The sequence below is a fragment of the Juglans regia genome, chromosome 13 (assembly GCF_001411555.2).
Source record: "Juglans regia cultivar Chandler chromosome 13, Walnut 2.0, whole genome shotgun sequence".
NCBI lineage: Eukaryota > Viridiplantae > Streptophyta > Magnoliopsida > Fagales > Juglandaceae > Juglans > Juglans regia.
This window is the reverse complement of record NC_049913.1, coordinates 29,357,444-29,379,649: the sequence shown is the minus strand read 5'-3', so window position 1 is coordinate 29,379,649 and position 22,206 is coordinate 29,357,444. Positions and strand designations below refer to the sequence as shown.

Sequence of the window (22,206 nt, the reverse complement as noted above, 5' to 3'; positions counted from 1 at the left end):
TAATCAATTTCTTAATCACTAAGTAAAATAAAAAAATTAAAATATTCGAGCAGTAACTTTGAGCATTAACATTGAGGAGACTAAGTAGCATTTTCCTTAGAATGTAATGATCATTTGGTTTGTAAAAGTCTTGCTTTGATCGCTAAGTTTCATGTTTAAAAGGAACGACTCATTTGTTATTATGTTTGATAATATTTTAGAGTATTGGCATTGGAATAGTTAAATGTAAAGTCAAAATTTAGCTAATTTTACATTTTTGTATTTTACTTATTACATTCAAAATATATTCCTACATTAAATTAACTATCTACTCTCTATACAATAATAAATATTATTAATATGATATTTTTTAATATTTTTTTATCATATTTTACATATCTACCGATCATATATTAATTAATAATCATATATTAATTAAATTATTTTTTAAAAATTCATATTTTAAATGATCATTTAACGTTAATAACTAAAACTTTTTATTAAACATATCTAAAGTTCTATATAAATATCTTAATAACCAACCAAATATTATGGAAAATTTTCAAATAGAAACTTGAATTATTTTAGAATGACCAATATCACCCAGGTCCAATTTAAAGCGAAATAAATAAATAAATAAAAATCAACCGGGCCATTCCTTTCACACAAACGGGGAGCATACTCTTTTGAGTTGCGATCCTCCATCTCGAGCTACAAGCCTATCTACAGTGCGAGGCCAGATAACTCACGGATAGTTGGACAGGATTTTTTCAAATAAAATATTTTATTTAATTTTTAATAAAATATCTCATATCATTTTATCTGAACTGTATAACTTGACGAGCACTTAATCTATCTACATTATAAGGCCAAATATGATGGATGGGAGGAGATTACCATAGCTAGCCATAAAATTATTCTTTGGCTAATTTAATGTAGGTATTGGTATTTTTAAAATAAATTAAGTAAATATTTGTAAACACTAGCATTTGACTATTTTAATGTAGTAGATAGGTATATTCGTTCATGTGGTATGGGAAAAATGAAAAAAAAAAATTAGTTTTAAAAATTCATAAATCATTTGAAAAAATAAAAATGTGAGAAACAACAAACAATTGAAATGAAACCCCAAAAAATATAGAATAAAAATATTTAAAAATATATAAACAAGGAAAAAATGTATGGAATGAAAGAATAATGCTAGAGCCACCACTGTGAGCTCCCGCTGGGTTCTAGCATGTGTTTTTTTTATATAGATTTTTTAATAATTTTAAATATTTTAAAAAAATAAAAAAATATAACATCATTAAAAAAATACTACCTTAATTAAAAAGTACAATTTATGATTAAAAAAGTGTTTTTTAATAATATTTTAAATTTATTTTATTTTTTAAAATATTAAAAAATATTAAAAAAATTTATAAAAAAATAATTTAAAAAAACACTTGAAAAACACATTAGAACCAACGGAGCTTCCGGCGAGAATTTCTAGCGTTGGCTTTAACATTGTCCATGGAATGAATTGACAAATGGACCATTATTTAAAAAAATAAATAAAAAAGAAACGTAGGAGCCAAAGTACGTACAGACTAGTGGCCTCATAATTATCTGCCTGTTAGCTAAATGACACCGCCGATTGATGTTTTATGCCCTTGAAAAAATCGTGGGATTCTAAACCAATTTATTGTGAAATAACTAATTTATTGTGAAACAACCAAAAAACTTGGCAGCTTCTAATTGGTTGTTAAGAAAGGAACAAAGCAAAGTGGCAGCTCCTATACTTGCGTTTAATTAAGAATTAAGGAAGCTAAAGAACATTCATTCCAATCTACTAGCATTAACGCTCCGTTCATACGTTCAGATGAATTGAGATAAATAAAAAAAATTTATGAATAATAATAAATTAAAATAAGAAAATTAGTTTTATAATTTTATTTAATATGAGTTTAAATATATATAAATATTAAGATAAATTTAAATATGTTTATGAATCTCACACTCTCATATATAAAGAGATTTTGAGTTGAGATAAATTTATTAATTTGAAAGTTATATATTTAAATATCAGACACAACTTAAAATTAGACTAAACTAAATTGATTTTAATTTAAGTTTCAAATGGGCCTAATTTAATCAAGCTACGAACAAGAACAATGATTGTAACTTTGTTTGGGACAATTGCCGTACGGATGGTGAATCCTGCCTCATTGTCTCGAATTAGTAAATTACCTGACATGAAACGAACGTGCCTAATAGCATTCATATTGATCTATGCATTTGCATATGCACATACAGCAAAGTCATATTTGCATAATATGAGCCTAAATTTCTCTACATGAACTTATACATCTCTAAATATTTAGTTAGTTATGAATAGTATTTATGTAAATTTGAAGATTTATTATTCACTCTACAAAACACATTTTACTCATTATTTCTCTCTTCTTTCACTCTCTCTCAACAACACCCCCTAATGGGATTATTTTTATCATGAAAGTATTCACTTCTCCCCCACACGCTTTCCTCTTCTCCATTCCTCTCTCGACTCGAACAACCCTAATGGAAGATCAAACCCGTGCACCTCTCTCTCACGACGACTGTCGACGGAGCTTGTGACGGCTCTAGACTCGTCAAGGTTGGGTTTTCTGTTAGCTCTCTTTATTTTAGGTATAAAATCTCTAGGTTGAAAAACAATATTTCTCCCTCTGTTTCTTCACTGTTTCGATGTGCTGCTATTCCTTCACGGTTTTGTTGTTCTTGGTTTTAGATTAGGGTTTTGATGGACTAGATTTTCTATTCTTGCTTTTAGATTCTAGTTTCGATGATGCTGTTATCCAATCATTTAGTTCTTTGATGAGTTATAGAATAAAGAAAACCCTTACATGTAAATTTTAGCCATTGAACTCATACTTTGTTCTTGCTGAAAAATGATTTTCGAATTGTGTTTTGTCGAGGGAATCAAATTTCTCTGTTTGCATCCATTATCAATTAACGTGTTTGGAGCATATTTCCTTTTGTGGTTGTAGTTAAAAATCTTAGTCTTAAATATTGATGTTAATGGTCATATGGGTTATATTCATGATTTGTCCCACTTATTGTTAAATATTGATGCTAATGTTCATATGGGTTGCTATGAAATGTAAATCATTTTTTTTATCTCTATATGAAACTGTATTTTGTTAGTGGTTGGTGGTGGGTGGGTACCTATCGATTGGGTGAATTTTGTTGTTGGTGGGGTTTGGTTTTTGTTGCTACTTGCTAGTGGAGCCACTGGAGGAATTGTTGGTGGTTGCTGGTTTTTGTTGCTGCTTGCTGGTGGTGGAGCTGCTGGAGGACTTGTTGGTGGTTGCTGGATGTGGTTGCTATTGCTGGAAATTTGTGTTGCTAGAAAATTTTCATTCCATACCCTTGTTGAAAATTTGTGTTGTAATGATCTTGGAGAAATTTGTATTGTAATGAATTTGTATCAAAATCAACTTTTTGAAACTTGTATCAATCATGGAATTTGTATTAAGTTGATATTACAAATTGTTTTTGAGCACATAAATTTTATTAATTCATGTTAATATGTGTTGTTTATGAGCACATGAGATTCATTTTTGGTGTATATAAATTTGATGTATTTTATTATCTATGAAATTGCTAAATTTAGATGCATGAAATTGTATTACTACATGTACTGGATGCTATGAAATTGTATTTGGGCAAAAAATTAATAATAATAAAATAATTCTCAAATATGCATAAGTCGGGTAGTGATAGGCTTACAACCTATCTACTACCCATCTACTACTTGTAGTGTTTTTATTTTTTTATTATTTTATTTTAAGTATTTTTTTAACATCCTTAATCATTAAGAAAAAATTAAAAAAATATATAAATTTACTAATTATCACTTCCTTAACTATTAAGTAAAATAAAAAATTATAAAAAAAATCAAATATAAAAAGAGTAGTAAATGAGTAGTAAGAGGGTAGTAATCCTATCATTTTCCATAAACCAATACCAACACTCTAAGGAGCGTAAGATGCACGCGACTTGCTCCCTAAATTCTAATTTGTGGATTAAACACTAGTCCAAATACTTTATTGCTATAAATCTTTAAAAAAAACAAAACAAAACATGATGAGATAAGCAATCAATAATTAAACAAAAAGAATTATTGTAGTAATCAGTATTACTTATCAATTTAGTTTAGTTTTTTTTTTTTTTTACCAATTTAATTTTGTTAAGTTAATATAATAAGAAATGATATTTACAGAGTTAGGATGTGTAAGTTTCGTGTACTCCCTTTAAAAAAATAGACATGCAAATATATAAATTAGATGAAAAAATTAATTTTTTAATAATAAACTCTACTTTTATATATATATATATATATATAATGAGTACGTGTGACTTGTACATTTTAAGACTGTATATAACATTACTTTTATATAATTAACTTATATTGTAAGACTTTAAACAAGAGTCGATAATAATTGAAAGGTCACAATTTATCTACATTGGAAACCTTTCACTCCAAAACATATTGAGATTGAAGTTTAATTCTCTTTCAAAAGCATTAATTCTCCACTTGATCATCATGCATGCACCTGAAATGATGGTTTAAGTACTACTCATTATTCCATATTATACATTTTATATTTTATAATATTATTTTATTCTTGTTAAATTAATTAAGTTGTTCTACTTATTATTTATACACTACATATTTATTATAAGAAAAAAATAGGTGTAATGTGTGATGTGTAAAGATGATAAGTAAAATTATTATTTCACTGGATCAGAGTGACCATTTTAACTTTTCACTAGGCCTAGTTTCTTTTTACAAAACTTTTCAACTCATCTCATCACATCCTATTTAATCATTACAATTTTTTTAAATTCTCACACAAAATAAAATAAACAATTCAATTTTTTCAAATCTCAAAATAAAAATAATATTAAAAAATATATTTTAACAAGATTTTATTCAATTTTTAACTTTTATCTCAATGTATCTCATCTCATCTGTAAAAACAAACGAGACCTAAGTTTCAAAATTATTGTAACTTGTAACCTTCATTTCCATCCCAAGTTCATCCACAAACCTTTGTTAAGAAAAGGTGAAATTCTTATAGTTATAATATATAATATAGAGAATCTATTTTGTCAAAATTAAATAACTCGTGAATTCTATCAATATTATTCCATAAGAAAAATGAAAGAGGAATGCATGATGTCATGCCCCCAAGAGATTTTGATTAAATTTTTTTTTGACTATACGTAATAATATTTTGTGTGAAATCGTTTGCCTTACGTGGGATCACCTCAAATCATTTGTTAATACGTGTATCGGTATAGCCACAATTTACAAAGTCTTAACGATAAAAGAAAGTTGTAATCATCAAGATTGTGGGTCCAACTCTCAACGTGGATTGTTCAAACAAGTCGTTGGCTTCATAAATTATTTATGATAAGAATAATTATTTAAGATAAAAAATAAATTTATTTTAATAAAAAATAATTTTTTTGATAAAAAATAATTGACAAAAAATAAATTATTTTCTTGTAATGACTAATCGTTAATCCAAGGCTTCGAAACAAGATGGAGATGACTTTTTTGGAGATTATTTCACAATCTATATTGACAAGAAAATTGCTGAAAGATTCGATGAGCTCAATTAGCATAATTAGTTATATTTTATTTTATTTTTTATTACATATATGGAGTTATGTCATATTTTTTATAAAAGAAAATTTACATGTACCTTAATTAGATTTCCAGCTTCTTCCCTACCAAGCAGACCTTATAGTTGGGAGGGTGATCAATATCATGTTCACGTACTAAGTAAGATGAAGATAATTGCAATTTTTATTTATTTTTCAGATAATTTATTTTTAATTTTAAGGAAATATAAAGATACTTTATGAATCACTGTGCATACATTGCTCGTACTAGGGCGAGTATAAACACATTTCACTAGAGCGAGCAAAGAGTGCTCGCCAACCTGGACGAACACACCGAAAATACGCATGTCCACCTAATTAAAAATGACTCTTTTCTTAATTCAACTAAAATCATTTCATAGTAGCGGAAGTTCAAAATGGATCCAAAAATCAATTTGAAATATTGACAAAAATATTAATTATAGTAGAAAATAAATTATATATATAATATATAACATTATTCAACTCCCTCTTAAAAATCATCTCTCACTTTTTCCTCTTCTTTTTATCACCCAACTATCCCACTATCTCATTAAGGCTTCTATCAGGATCATATCTTGCTTTAGGATCATTCCTTTAATCAATCTTCATAACTAGTGGCATCTGATATGTTAATGGAAGGGGTGAATTCAACAACTCAGTAACTAAGTAAGTGCAATACATCCAATATTGGAGGTGGTCCTTTAAACATGAGAAAGTAAGTTGGATTCATAACTCGCTCTTTATCTATAAAGAAATATATATTTTGACTTGAATCTGATTTGCTTAAAGTTATAAATATTGATAGTAATAAACTTTAAATTATAGTGTAAAATTTATACTATATTTGGTAAGTGAATAGTCTCGGACGGCTTTACTATTATTCATAAACAGTTCATTATTATTTATAAATTATTTATTATTTTTTTATTACTATTTACAGATCATTTGAGATCCGCTCAGCATCTAAATGTAACTAATGTATCCAAATCCCAAAAGGCTAATCATAAAAATTATTTTATTCTTAATATTGTTGGCAAGATTTGAAACTATTAGGAAATTTTGATCAAGACACTTTGTGTGCTATGATATATATTGATTGAATAATGCTACATACAGTTTCCATTTGCAAACTGCAATACAAGTTTAAATAATTTTATCTTTAAAATTTTTTAAAATTATAAAAATTCCCCTCATAAAATGATGTTTTTTTTCATTTAATAAAAGACTTATACATATAATCTCCAAGCAGAGACTACAGATAGAATTTCTCATATTGATTTAGGTATCTTTGCGTTTTTTTAAGAGGTTTAAATTTTAATATTTAATGCTACAAACTACATTATTATATCACTTTCATCTTATTATATAACTGATCATTTTTTTGTCAAAAAATAATAATAATAATAACTGATCATTTTTATTAATTTTACGAAAAATTCAAATATTAATGGACACTGAAAATAGAATAAGGAAGAAATTTCATTTAAAAATACTTTTTTAATTATTAAATAATAAAATGAAATTCGGTACAAGATTTCGGTAGAAATTTCTGTGGAAACAGTATTTTCCTTATTAATTTGATGATCAACGCGAGTGGCCGCGTGTAAATATAAGCAGAACAGTACTACAAAAATTCAACGGATAAATCGAAAAATTAGTTCATCCCAGAGAGTTCCTTCAGATTCAACGCGTTTCAGGTTCTCTATTAAAAACTCCAAGAAGACCCGTAAAGAGAGATCTTGCCCAAACTCCGATTCTTGGAGAATCGATTCCTCCGCTTATTCCGATTCCTCATTTATAGAGAGATTCGTTTTTTTCCGAGGAATCCAGAATCCTATAACATATCTCTCTCTCTTTTTTTTTTTTCTCGCTTTCATGGACGATCTTTTTCAGCTCTTTCTAAGGTTTTGGTTTCAGTCAATTTCTAAGATTCTTCTTGAGAACAAACAGAAAAATAAGTACTGGGTCGATTTTGCCCATTTTAGTTTTTATTGTTTTGGTATTTATGGAGAAAAGTTATGGTTCGGTGCAGGTTCATATTCTATGATCGGATCCAGTTGATGATCTTCGAGAGCTTTGTTAGAGAGCTGATTCGTGGAGTTTCTTAGGAGGTTGGTATTGTTGAAATGTGTATCTAAGTGATGATTTTGGAATTGCTTTTTCCTTTTTTGAAACTCCTTTCACTTGTTGAGAAGATTTGGTAGAATTATTAAGACCTAGAATTTGATTATCGCGTTCTTCTTTGAGAGTGGTTTTGTTGTTGAATTGCTAAATTTTGTTTTAGTTGGCGAAACAAGTTCGGAAAATGCGAAGAAAAAAAATAAGATTCTTTGTTTAATGCGTTCTGACTCTAGTTTTTTGCGAGAGCTTGGGACTCTTAGATAATACTGTTTATGCTCTCTAATTTTCTGTTAGAAGTCATGATGAACTGAGCTATCGATCTATGTTGAGTACACATTTTTGTTTGTATCTTTTGTTTTTACTGGGCTTTATTAATGAAGAATCTTTGTCCTACAGTTTAAAAACTAAGATATAAGGTTCAATTTATTTCACTTCGTTGCTTTTCTCATTAACCTTGATGGCTATAATCACATTTGGTTAGAATCAGTTTTACCAAGTGTTGTCCTTTTTGTTGAACTACATTTTCTTAAGAATCAAACAGAAGTGTATTATTAGCACATTTGATCGATTGATTTTTACCAAGTGTTGTCCTTTTTGTTGAACTACATTTTCTTAAGAATCAAACAGAAGTGTATTATTAGCACATTTGATCGATTGATTTGTCACTCAATAATTTCACATTTTGCTTCAGGTTGATTGGCACTTGTTAGTGCACCGCTAATGCAATCAGTTGACAGGGACAAGAAGGAAAAGAAGAAGAATCTGAAGCGTTCAAGATCGTCTCTTTGCAATATGCCTTTGACTGACTCAAACGTCGCACCACCTCTTGACAGCTGTACTCTCTTCCCCGTTGAAGAGATTGTCCAATCCCCATTGCCTGGTTGTGGTGTGCCTTCTGCAATCAGTTTCAGTCCCGATGACAGTATAATAACTTTTTTGTTTAGTCCTGATCACACTTTGAATAGGAAGGTTTTTGCTTTCGATCTCAAGACTCGCAAACAAGAATTGTTTTTTAGTCCCCCGGATGGTGGACTGGATGAGAGTAATATATCACCAGAAGAGAAGTTGAGGAGGGAAAGACTGAGGGAGCGTGGGTTAGGAGTAACTCGGTACGAATGGGTGAAGATGGGATTAACAAAGAAAGCAATCATGGTGCCTTTGCCAGCTGGGGTTTGTTTTATTATCCCTTACACTAACGGTATTATGTATTATGCCACAATTGGATTATATGATAAGTTCTACTCTCCCCTTTTTGAATCATTGCCTCTCCCCTAGCATTTGCTTTTTATATTTTTTCTTAGATAATATTATATATGTCTGCAATGGGTTTGTTGTACTTTTGATATCACAAATTCAAGAGGATAAACCCTTTGGTTTCTTTCTCTTGTTTTAAGCTTGGTTTATAACAATGAAGTTGGAAATTAGATGGAGGTAAGAAAATGTGTTTTAAGTCCATGTTCATTTTTTTGATTTCCTAAAGGCGATGTGTACTAGCATCTTAATTTTTGTATTTTTTTTCCCCAAGGGGTGGGGTTTCATGGACTCCATCATTTCATTACTTTGATGTGCTATAATGTTGTTGCTGCCACCAATATTGCCATTGCTGATACCATTTATAACACAAATATCTCCTCTATCATGACCTCCTTCAACACCACTACCATAACTGCCTTTGCTCTTGGAATTATATCCACCATTGCCTGAATGGTCTCTGCTGTTATCCACTTTCTCGCCATCACCACCATCCTGGTTCCTTTATTGGTTCCTCTAATATAGAAATCTTCAGCTTTATGACACCTTCAGCACTGGGGCTCTATTAGGATTTGTTACAAATTTGTGGATGGCAGATGGATTTGTTGTATGCATGTTAACCTGGATTTTCTTTTCTACACATCTTATGACTTCATTTGATGGAGTTGGAACACATCTGCACTCAGCTCAACCCACATTTCATACATTAGTTAAATATGACAACATGGTCTGCCTATTGGGAATCCATTTTCTCTTCTAATTGCAATTATTTGTCCCATCAATGCAGTTAGTGCTTAATGATCATGTACTACCCAAGCTCACCTTTTTCGTTATTATCTTGGCATTTTGTCTACAGATGTTCTAGTTGAACTCTTGCTAGTACCATGAGCTTGAAATAGTTTGGTTTACACTGATGATTTGTTCTTTTGTTATGGACAGATTTATTTCCAGGATTTTTCTTCTTCAAAACCAGAGCTTAAGATTCCAAGTGCAGTGTGTTCACCTATTGTTGATCCACATCTATCCCCAGATGGCACAATGGTTGCTTATGTGAGGGATTGGGAATTGCATGTACTCAATCTCTTGCGCAATGAATCGAAACAGTTGACTTATGGTGCCAACGGAAGTTCTTTGGTATGTAAAATGCTAACATGGATTCACACCTTGCCCCATTTAGCTGGAGTCATGGCAGGTTCATTATTTGTTCAATATCTATCCCCTATATAGACTACATGGTTATGGTTGGGAACAAATGAAACATCTGTGAATTGGCCATGGCCCTGCTGTACCTCGTCTGTCCAAACTCATCAAAGAAATACGCTTTCATGTGCCTGAAAGTATAATTTTGACATTTTATCTTCTCATTTCAAATTGTTTCGATTTTGTGGATGCGATAATAAGGTGATTTGTAGGTTTTCAAACTACAACTTATCAGATTGACAAAATGGTGCAGTGGTCTTTCTGGCTATTATATTAGTGATTTGTTTGCTTTACTCATAAGAGTATAACTTTTACTTTCCCTTGGAATTGTGTTGGATGGAACAAGTTAACCTTCTAGTCTCTTGAAGTTCTGTTAAACTTTTTCCTTGTTGCTTATGACACTATATCCTTGTGTATTGCAGACTCATGGCCTTGCCGAATATATAGCTCAGGTGAGAATTTCATTTGATCTTCTTTTGCATTTTATAATATATAAAGCTAGGCAATTATGTGGTTTCCCTCTTGTCAGTAGTTCCTGCTTCTGAGCGATCAAGTGTCAAAATATTTTGCTTTCAGAAGCAAAAAAAAAAAAGTTTATTTGTTCGTATTGTTTATTTTTTGAAATAAAGTTGAAGATGTTCCTTATTGCAGGAGGAGATGGAACGGAAGAATGGGTACTGGTGGTCATTAGACAGCAAATTCATCGCATTTACCCAAGTTGATTCTGCAGAGATACCTCTTTTCAGAATAATGCACCAAGGTAAAAGCTCAGTTGGTTCAGAGGCACAGGAGGACCATGCTTATCCATTTGCTGGAGCTTCAAATGTCAAAGTTCGCCTTGGGGTAGTGTCTGCTGCTGGTGGTCCTATTACTTGGATGGATCTTCTCTGTGGAGGAGCAGATCAAGCAAACAACGAGGAGGAATATTTGGCTAGAGTCCATTGGATGCATGGGAATATTCTCATAGCTCAGGTTTTGAACCGTTCGCACTCTAAACTAAAGATGCTTAAGTTTGATATCAAGAAAGGCCGAAGGGAAATAATATTGATAGAAGAACAGGGTACGTGGGTTAATTTACATGACTGCTTCACACCTCTGGACAAAGGAGTCACCAGATTTTCTGGGGGATTTATCTGGGCGAGTGAAAAAACCGGATTTAGACATATATACCTGCATGATGCAAATGGGACTTGCTTAGGACCTATAACCGAAGGGGACTGGATGGTTGAGCAAATTGCTGGTGTAAACGAGGCTGCAGGGCTTGTATATTTCACTGGGACATTAGATGGGCCTTTGGAATCTAACCTTTACTGTGCTAAACTATTCATAGATGGAATCAGACCCCTGGAGGCCCCAGTGAGATTGACTCAGAGCAAAGGAAAACATGTGGTTGTGCTTGATCATCACATGCGAACTTTTGTTGATATTCATGATTCTCTTGATTCTCCCCCTAGGGTTTCAATTTGCTCATTGGAAGATGGAAGCTTAATCATGCCTCTGTATGAGCAGCCATGTACCATTCCCAGACTCAAAGGGCTTCCACTTGAGCCTCCAGAGATACTTAAAATACCAGCAAATGATGGAACTACATTGTATGGGGCTTTATATAAACCTGATGTAACAAGATTTGGGCCTCCACCTTACAAAACCTTAGTCAGTGTGTATGGTGGTCCAAGTGTACAGCTTGTTTGTGATTCTTGGGCAAATACAGTTGACATGAGAGCACAGTATCTACGAAGCCAAGGCATCCTTGTCTGGAAGGTCAGTATTTTCTGCATAAATATATGGTTGCTTACCTGATTTTCATTTATTAAATTTCTAAAAGGTTCAAGCTAATGGAGTTTGTTGACCTTAAAAGGGATAGAATGGCAAAGAAAGAAACATGTAGCTGGTCTCAATTAGTTATAAGGAATATATAGAGCCTCCATCTGTTAATTTTGATCTAGTTGACCGGAGTAGAGTTGAACTTCTGATCTCACTGTCACAACACTTAAACATACTCTGATTATTCAACGCTGTAAAACTAAGAATGCATATGATCATTTTCTAGATAAGAGACATGATTGAACTACGACCAAAATTTTTTGTCACTCTCTTTGTTAGCTAGGGTTCATGGTAACTTGTTAGACATGGTAGCTACATCTACATACAAAATGCAGAGGCAGACTAAGAAGAATGAATTTTCATCTAACTAGGTTTTTTTGTTCCTGGTTTCTTTCCCTGTCCAAAACTGGATGTGTTGCTTAGATATTGTAAATCTAACCCACTTATAAAAAAAATACTCCAAATCCAGCCCCTTTTTTGGTCAAGTCTGGAATCCTGATCCTCCACATGTTTTGAGGTGTCAAACATAAGGCTGGAGTGGATAGTGGATACTCCACTCGTTTTGTTGGACATATCGATAAAAGCTATCTTCTGCCTGCTTCTTGAGCAGGTCTTATCCAACATCATACTACTTATTTTGAAAAATTGATAGGCGTAAGGCTCATGAATTTTTATATTTTCTTACCATTTGTACAGATGGACAATAGAGGAACTGCTCGACGTGGGCTTAAGTTTGAAGGCTCTTTAAAATACAAGGCTGGCCAGATTGATGCTGATGATCAGCTGACTGGAGCTGAATGGCTTATTAAACGAGGGCTTGCTAAAGTTGGCCATATTGGGTTGTATGGGTGGAGTTATGGTGGATATCTTTCAGCTATGACCTTGGCCAGGTTTCCTGATGTCTTCTGTTGTGCTGTGTCTGGTGCCCCTGTAACGGCCTGGGATGGGTACGATACATTTTACACTGAGAAATACATGGGATTGCCTTATGAGAATCCATCGGGTTATGAGAACAGTTGTGTAATGCACCATGTGCACAAGATGAAAGGGAGGTTGTTACTTGTGCATGGCATGATTGATGAAAATGTACACTTCAGGCACACTGCGAGGCTGGTGAATGCACTTGTTATGGCGGGAAAGCCTTATGAATTATTAATTTTTCCAGACGAACGCCACATGCCTCGCCGACATCGGGATCGAATTTATATGGAAGAGAGGATTTGGGACTTCATAGAGAGGAGTCTGTGAAGTAACATGTTTCTGTTTTTTTTTTTTTTTTGGGGGGGGGGGGGGGGGGGGGGGTGCTTTTTCTCTTTGTTAAAGTTATTTTCTTTTACTTTCCAAGGGAGATCTGTGATCCAATTTCCTTTTTATTATCTCTGTAAAATATGGAAGACCCGTATGGCACCTTTCAGCCTTTTGTAATAAGTCGTTAAGTGGATTTTGTGTATAAAAAGCCCCACATTTACACTAGGGCCCACATTATGAAAATATGCGGTAAGAGCCACTACCAAATGGTTATTTCAATATATACTAGATTCCTCCCAGACAGTCTCACATTTAAGGTGCTTTCTTTACACCTAGGAATGTGAATAAGAAGAGTGGATGAGGGTACTCATGCATGATTTCAAAATCATCTTAAAAAATGGGTATTTACCTCACTACATGGGTATTCACAAACCCTTGTGGTTGGTTGAGAGCTTGTATCATGGACTTTGAGGATAGTTGGATTGATAACTTATCCTTAGTGGAGTTTGCCTATAATAATAGTTATCAGATGAGTACTGGGATGTCACGAGGCTTTATATGGAAGGCGTAGATGTCCACTCTATTGGAATGAAGTCGGAGAGAGAGATTTTGGGATCCGAAATTGTAGAATGGATATGTGAGAAAATTGAGTTAATTCGAAGGATATTGTAAACAACTTAAAGCATACAAAAGAGTTATGTGAATAAACAAGGAAAGATTTTGGAGTTTGAGATTGGAGATAAAGTATTTTTGCGAGTCGCACCAATGAAGGGCGTTATGAGTTTTGATAAAAATGGCAAATTGGGTTCTCGTTATGTAGGACCATTTCAAATTTTAGTAAAAGTTGGTCTAGTTACATATTGACTTGCACCACCACCTACCATATCCAGGATATATAACGTCTTTCATATTTTTACGCTTAGGAAATACATACCCAAACTCTCTCACATATTAGATTACAAGTCAATACAACTTAAGAGGAAATTTGTTTTGTGAGGAAACCTCAATCTGAATTGTAGATCCTAAAGAGCAAGTGGTACGTTGTGACGCTCCCCAATTCATACTTCTCCCCCGTTCCTCAGTTCCTACACATAACACTCCCGTGCTAAGGCTTGCTCGCCTCGTGCTTCCCCCACTCTGCCTTCAGTTGTGAACTTTATCTTAAGTTGGTACGTGGACCTAACTGCCCTGAGCTATTTCAATGCAATTGAGCTATTTGCAATGCCAAAAGTTTGATTGTTGCGAAAGCTCAACTTTGTTATAGTGTCGTACAACAATAAACAAAACAATATATCTCTGTTGATGACGTGTTTTGCAACATGTGCAACTACATGGGAGCCCAGTTCATCCACCTACTACTATAGAGAAATGAGGGCTTCGAGGTCGTGGGGGACACCTCCGATACTAAAGTCAGTATGTGATTTCCTTATGAAGATTATGAATTGAAGTATCAAAGTGTCTGAACCTCCCATCTTTCTGAGGGAGGGGGTATATATATACCTGGTCGGGGTGATCCTCAGGAAGGAGATGGTAGGGGTGTCGCTCCTTACTGGAGTCATGTGTCCTTGCCATCTTCCTGTTGCACAACAGACTTGCTAGGCTCAATTGTGGCTACTGTTGACAACCCAGGATGCACATTGTGGCGTGCCCAGCCTCGGGATTCATTAAATGTGGCATGACTTCCTGTCGTGGTGTGCCTATTTCCGTCTCCATTAAATGCTACGTGCCCTTGGTCAGATACATCCATCCCTTAGGCCTGTCAAGACACTGGGGTCGAGAGACAGGGATTGTCCCTGGATGTCTGCCCGCAGTAGTGTTAGACAATTTTGCCTTCCATCCTCTGGCCAGCACATGTAGCTCGATTGCTTCCCCTCCCAGGCCTCCTGGGCTGACCTAGCCCGGCCCAGCCCTTGTCCTAGCGTCCTAGAACTGTTCGGGCCTTGTGGGCCGGGCCTACTCCTCTTGACCCAGTTCTAGGGATTACTCCCCTCATAGTACTTCACGAATTCCGAGTACACACATGTGGTGGGAATTCAAAACATCATTGTTGTGCCTTCCTCGAGCACATACTTTGCCGCCGTTCTCTCTGTCATTAATGCTTGAGGGCACATTGGCTTCCATCGTCTCTCCAACTTCCCGACGATTAGATTTGTTGGGGGCGTTTCCCCACGTCCCAAGCAATGCATTGGCTCGTGCATCACACGCACCTGATGTGGCTTCCTACGTCTGCACAGATCCACGCCTGTTGGGTTCCACAAGGCCACATGTCCACGTCATTTAATGTTTGCGTTGCCTTGGTTTTCATTATCTCTCCAGCTTCTCGACGGTTGAGTTTGGTGGGGGCATTTCCCCACATCTCGGGCCGTGCATTGGCTCGTGCACCACATGCGTCTAATGTGGCTTCCCACGTCTACGCAGTCCCACGTCGGTTGCACTTCTTGAGGCCACTCGCCCGCGTCATCAGCAACGCCTCAGTTTTTATTGCCTCGTTGTATGCGCAACCCTATATAAGGCCTCTTCTCCCTTCTTTTTTCCCCGTTATTGCCTCACTCTTCTCTGAGCTTTCCTCTGTTGCAACCCTCTTTGCTGCTTTGAGCTTTCGGTGCCCCTCTTCTTCACTTTTCCCCGTTGTTGCCTCACTCTTCTCTAAGCTTTCCCCTGTCACATCCCTCTTTGTTCCTTTAAGCATTCGGTACCCCTTTTATTCTCTCTCGCCGTTGTCTTCAGCCGTCTCCATGGCCCCAAAACGTTTTTCCAAAACCAAGACTCTGTTCTTCACTGGGAGGAGTTGGTAGTCGTCAGTCTCCCCCAATGACCTTTGGGTGTTTAAGGCAAAGTACAACATCCCTACATCGGCAATTTTAGAGGTCTCAGGGCGCCGAGTACCCACTATGGACTCTAACAGTATGGCGGCCTACATGGTGCTCTACCGTTTCATGTTCGCGAATGGACTTCGCCTCCCGTTCTACCACCCTTTTCGCGACGTTCTCAACTTCTTGGGGTTGGCCCTTGCACAACTCCACCCGAACGCCTGGTGACTCCTGGTGGCCAGTTGCATAATCTTTCGAAGGCTGCTTAATGCCATTTTTGAAGAGTACTCCTACTTGATGGCTTGGGAGTTCCTGTTGGTGTATCGCCCGCTACGCCTCGACGAGAGTTTGTGTTGTTTCCAGGTGCACACAGCTGAGAGGCACATTGCCAGCTTGGAATCGCGCCACTTGCACATCAATGATTGGTCCTGAAAGTTTTTTTTCGTCTTAGGCTCAGGCTGGGAGTACCCCGAAAGAGAAGACATCCACCAGGAGTTTCCTGTTCGGGCCATTTGGTCGTATGTCCCTCTGTCCAAGAGCCTATCCATTAACTTGTCCAAGAAGGAGGAGGCCAGGCTAGCAACTGTGCTATCTTGGGTATTGGCCCACCCTCACGAAGCGGAGACTGATGCAGTGCTATCTAATGTCAACATTAAGAGTTACCTAACTGTTCCCGACCACTCATACGTGCTTGGTTGGGACTTCTTGAGCGACCCCTTGTCACCTCAGGGTCAGAAGCGTCACTCTAATCTTCCTGCGGCTGGTAGCAAGGGGAAGCAGCCAAAGGTGGGTAAGGACGAAGTCAATGGGGTTCCTTAAAAGAGTGGCCAGGGATCCCGAAGCAGAGAGGGCACGTCCCAGAGTGAAACCAGGGGGACCAGACCCCCTTCTCCCCGTAGAACGTCAAGGGGCAAGGCCTGGGGGTCCCAACGCGAGCGGCCCGAACACCCAGATATCCTAGTTCCCCCCACCTAGGGGACTACTTCTTTCCCGTAGGTGCAACGCTCGACGTTCGCCTCATCGCCCATTCTGCCGGAATTCATCGTCGAGGAGGAGGAAGATAACGACATTTTCTAGGCCGCCTTCTTCAACGCCTTCTTCGAACCAGCTCTTCGTGGGGCCCCAGTTGCGGAGTCTCTTGTCTCCTTTAAGGAGGCCTTTGCACGAGAGGCCACTCTGCCTGTCCCCCCACTGACCACAAAGGGGTCTCCGGCCCCTCCTACCGCTGACTAGGAGGGTGTGATCCCTCTATCTCTCCAAGTACTGGGGCAAGGGCTCCCTCCTCATCTGCAATCTCGAGGCCTGATGATTGGGAGGAGGTGGGCCTGAGCTCCCCCTTATTCATGGAGTTAAGCAACGATCGGGTTTCAATCTCGTCGCCTTCCATACGTTCCCCCTCGGAGCCGGAGGTGGACTCCTACCTCACCTCTCTGGAGGGGGCGTCCTAGCACAATCCTTCGACGGGCGAGTCGGGCTCAACCGAGGGGGAAGCCATGCTCATGATCGATGAGGGGTCTCTCCCATGATGACTAAGGAACCCTCTTCGGGTCTTGCTGTATTTGTTGGACCTGTGCGACTCGAGGAGGTGGAGGCTAATGTGCAGGAAGCCTCCGGTGTGGGCCCTTCCTTAGAGTCCGTCCAAGACATGTTGGGGCCTTCATGACAGTTGATGGGTGTCGCAGCTTCCTCCCACGCCGAAGAGGTGGTGAGCCAAACCACTGGCCTGGGTTTTGAAAGGGCCTGGGCCGATCGAGTGGGAGGCTTAGAAACTAAGGTCTGTCTTTACCCAGGTGTGACTTTTCTACCTAGCTTTTCTCGCAGATCATTTCTTTTCCTTCTTCTAATTGTTCCTCGTACTGCAGGTTGCAGATCAACTGGCGAGCGTGATCGTTGAAGAGTGCGGGTAGCTCGAGGAAGAAAACAGGGCGCACTGATCCCTGGCTCTCTTTACCCGCCTGGAGATTCGCAAGGCAAATCAGGAGGTTGAGGTCCTCTCCTTGGAGCATGACGGGCTGATAGAAGACGACCTTGAAGGAGCACCATAGGCTTCTGAGAGAGAAGGGCCAAAAGTTGAAGGGGAAGAAGACCACGTTGAAGCGGGAGCTGGCTGGGGTCAAGGAGGAGCTCTCCCGGGTCTCCTCGGAGTGCAGACATCTCCAGGATGGGCATGCTGACGCCCAGAGGGACTTAAAGATGAGGGAGGAAGAGTTACAGTCGACCCGGAAGGGGGTTCTGGCTCTTCGGGAAGAGAAGGATCAGATGGCTCGGGAGCAGGCCTTAGCAGCTAGGCGACGCTCGAAGCTGCTATCCAAGCACTTCTCGCTTGTTTGGGAAGTTCGACATCAGATGGCAGGGTTGTAGTGGAATGAGGCTCTGGCTCGTAGCTTCGAAGTCAAGTTGGTGAATGCGACGAACACCATCTTGGCTTGAGACGCATAGATCTTGTCCATGGAGTCCAGCCAAGTGGCCAATGCCAAGTATTTGGAGGAGATCAGGTCCCAAATCCAGGGAACCATGTGGTCGTGGGTTCGAATCCCATAGACAGGCCACTGTTAATGTCGTGTTTCGCAGCCCAAGCAACTCTGGGGGAGCCCAATTCATCAATCTACTACTATAGAGAAATGAAGGCTTCAGGGTGGTGGGGGACACCTTCGATGCTAAAGTTAACATTTGATTTCCTTATGAAAATTATGAATTAAAGTATCAAAGTGTCTGAGTGCCCCCCCCCCAACCGCTGAGGGAAGGGGTATATATATACCTGGTCGGGACGATCCTCGAAAGGAGATGGTGGGGGTGTCACTGTCATCTTCCTATTGCGCAGCAAACCTACCAGGCTCGATCATGGCTACTACTGACAACCCAGGAGGCATGCTGTGACGTGCCTAGCCTCAGAATTCATTAAATGCGGCATGACTCCCTGTCGTGGCATGTCAATTTTTGTTCCCATTAAATGCGACGTGTCCCAGGTCAAGTGTGTCCAAATGGCAGCAAATCAATCTTTAAGAAAATATTTTATTATAAAATCAGTCTTTAGATTTTAGTCTACCTCAGTTTTAAATTTTTTCGATTTTTTTCTTCTCATTTTTTAAATGATTTTTATATTTTAAATTTTCATTTTTTTTCTTCACTTTAATATTTTTTCTTAATATTTTTTAAGCTTTTTTAAACAGTACTTGTCCTCTTAGCTTTCCTTTCCAATCTTTCCCCTTTAGTACACGTTTTCAAAAGTTTATCTAATTTTTTTTAATCTATTTTTTAATTTTTTTTTCAATTTCTTTATATATCTATTTACACATTTACCATTTGGGACTACCGGATTATATATAAGCTTGGTTGATGATCCATATGTATCATAAGAGAAATGCCTATATATATATATAAAAGGTGTTGAACAACATGATGCAGCTAGGCAGCTTGCCTCATTTTCTCTGATTCTTTTTGGAGCTACAAGCTAGCTTCTTAGACAATATTGGAATTGAACTTTCTCAAGTAAAATTTACAAGCTTTTTTAGTTAAGTTGGAAGGATATGTAGAAATTAGAATTAAACTTTGCTTTACACCCATTAATATTCATTAATGATCTTATTGATCTTCTGCATTTACATGCAGCATGCAGCATGCAATTGATAATGAGCAATATATACTAGTAATTGTTTATGTCCCTTCACCACACATGGTTGAAGACTGACCCTTCAATATTGTTAATGAAAGTGAAGATACGGCTTCTCCAATTGTCAAGTAAAGGTTATCCGGTCTCATGAGATCCCGAGCTTCGTCTGCCTTCTGCAGTTTGTCCATAACCTCCCCCAGAGGATTCACCAAGATAAGCTGCATGTGAAACCACGTTAATTTGAAGTACTATGATCAGATATATTATATATTGGAGTTTTGACATATATACATATACATACATCCAGTGAACAAATCACTACTACTGGTTTAATTAGAACGTATATATATATATATATATAATGAACGTCGGATCATAAGATCGACTGAGAGTTCATGTCATTACCTCAACACCTTTCTTTTCCATTGCTTTCCTCAAATCCTTGAATAGAACGATTCCACTTGTGTCTATGGAACTCACAGCTGAAAGTGTATATATAATTGATGTTACATATATGTACGTGTTCATGAAATGGTATATATATATTCTCAAAAAAATAAAAAATAAAAATTGAATTTACCTGACAAATCCAAAATCACATATTGGAAGGTTGATTGTTTTTTAATATCTTCTTCCGCTTCATATTCTTCTATCCATCTCAAAATCCTTCGTAATAGAAGCCATTTATAGAAAAACATATTAAAAAAAAAAAGGGACCAAAATTAGTGCATAAACTGACATCATTTGCCAAAAAAACAAGAAAAAGAAACAGGAACAATTAACTTATACCTTTCATTAAGGTACGTGATGTTAGCAAAATTGATGGGAGATTCAACGCTTAGAATGAGGAAACCAGGGACTGTCGTAGCTTCCCTGTAATGATGAAGATTTCGGTATATATCCGTCCCAGGTATTTTCCCCAACATCAATGTTTTTGGCCTTGTAATTTGCAGGAGGATCTTGAAAACAGATATTCCAACCTGCTCATGATTAAGAACATGATCACCATCAATATTCCATTTCATGCACAATATGAAAATTTCATATGGAACAAAACACCCAGCTTTTAGTGAAAATAACACCCAAGAATGCATACATGACTTACCGCAATGGCGAGGCCTTCTTGGACTGAGATGAAAATAACACCCAAGAATGCACATAAAGTGACGAGAAAATCGAACTTATCGATCTTCCAAATGTGATATGCAGACGGGATATCGATGAGGCCAACCACTGCCGAGACTATGATTGCACCCAATACAACATTAGGTGTGTATTGGAAGAGAGGCATGAGGAAGAGGAGTGTCACCATGACTGTCACAGACATTACTATGTTAGAAGCTGCTGTTTTTGCTCCTGCATTGTGATTGACAGCTGACCTCGAGAAAGCACCTGAATTTATTCAAAGTTTTTGTTAGTAATTAATAAAATTCAGAATGAAGAATAACAACATTTCTCACAAGAAAGTTCAGGAATAAGACTCAAACGGGTGGGACGGGACATCATGTGTGCATGCACCTGTAGTAACGTAGCAAGAAGTGGAGGAGCCAACCATATTCATTAACCCAATAGCTATCATTTCCTTGTTTCCATCTACTCGGTAGTCCTTTAGAGCAGCAAAAGTCCTTCCCACAGCAATGCCTTCCTGTTTGAAACAAAATTAAAACAAAAATCGATTAGCATTTTGTGGTTATAAAAACTAGAAAAACATATTATTACAAGTATTGAATGATGGGAAATAAAAGTACTGCTTACTGTGAGGGATAGGATGCCAGTGACCAGCCCTGTCTTCATTACCAGTCCTAGGTGGATACCATGAAAATGCAACATATGCCATGAAGGTGGGTTCAATCCTTCTTGTAGTTTTCCAATCTACAAATCAAAACAGCTTAAAAATTAGTGATGAGGATTTTTGTTACGTTGGCCGGCCAGAAGTGAACCTTTTGATCAGTCTCCAAATAGGAAGTAGTAGGGCCTTGCAAATAATTTACCACGCTGATGCCATGATGATCAGCCTTGAATGCAAAGACTAGAAGGGTTGAGAGGATCACAGACACAAGAGGGGCTCCAGCTGAAACCCAGAACAGCTTTGGTTTTCTCATACTCTGCATTATATATATATATATATATAAGATCATCACGCAACTAATTAAATGTTATTATTCAATGGAAAATGAATTAAGTTGAATTGGAATGAAAAACTAATACAAAATAATGAATAAGAACTAAGAAGTAGTGTTCAAGAGCCTTTTTTCACAATATGGTAAATATATAAGTGAAAAGTAAAACTACGGTTTTGGTAAAATCTTCAATTAGCATCTAATTTTTCTTTTGAGGTCAGAAGTAAAATACTCGTTATCGATCCTCGAGGCCAAAAATGGTACTGTACGTACAAGTTGTGGTTATAGTGGCGCCATTTAGACTTGCTATGGTGTTTTTACAAACTGCTTAGGCCTCGTTTAGAACGTG

At 37.0% G+C, this 22,206-nt stretch overlaps 2 protein-coding genes across 2 annotated transcripts; one reads left to right on the top strand and one right to left on the bottom strand.

The window, feature by feature from the left end:
- The first annotated feature begins 7,308 nt into the window (after window positions 1-7,308).
- LOC118344194 (dipeptidyl aminopeptidase 4-like) lies at window positions 7,309-13,342 on the top strand. The gene is made up of 7 exons (XM_035684297.1): window positions 7,309-7,577; window positions 7,706-7,784; window positions 8,486-8,964; window positions 9,985-10,179; window positions 10,668-10,697; window positions 10,897-12,006; window positions 12,766-13,342. Exons 3-7 carry the CDS (start codon window positions 8,515-8,517, stop codon window positions 13,315-13,317), a joined length of 2,337 nt encoding a protein of 778 aa, XP_035540190.1. The 5' UTR covers window positions 7,309-7,577; window positions 7,706-7,784; window positions 8,486-8,514; the 3' UTR covers window positions 13,318-13,342.
- Window positions 13,343-19,527: 6,185 nt separating this feature from the next.
- On the bottom strand, window positions 19,528-21,862 carry LOC118344162 (probable sulfate transporter 3.3). The gene is made up of 8 exons (XM_035684103.1): window positions 21,729-21,862; window positions 21,493-21,609; window positions 21,256-21,382; window positions 20,843-21,129; window positions 20,527-20,717; window positions 20,318-20,403; window positions 20,143-20,219; window positions 19,528-19,955 (listed from the first exon to the last, which is right to left on the bottom strand). The coding sequence occupies exons 1-8, from the start codon at window positions 21,846-21,848 to the stop codon at window positions 19,782-19,784; spliced, it is 1,179 nt and encodes a 392-aa protein (XP_035539996.1). The 5' UTR covers window positions 21,849-21,862; the 3' UTR covers window positions 19,528-19,781.
- Between the last annotated feature and the right edge of the window lie 344 nt (window positions 21,863-22,206).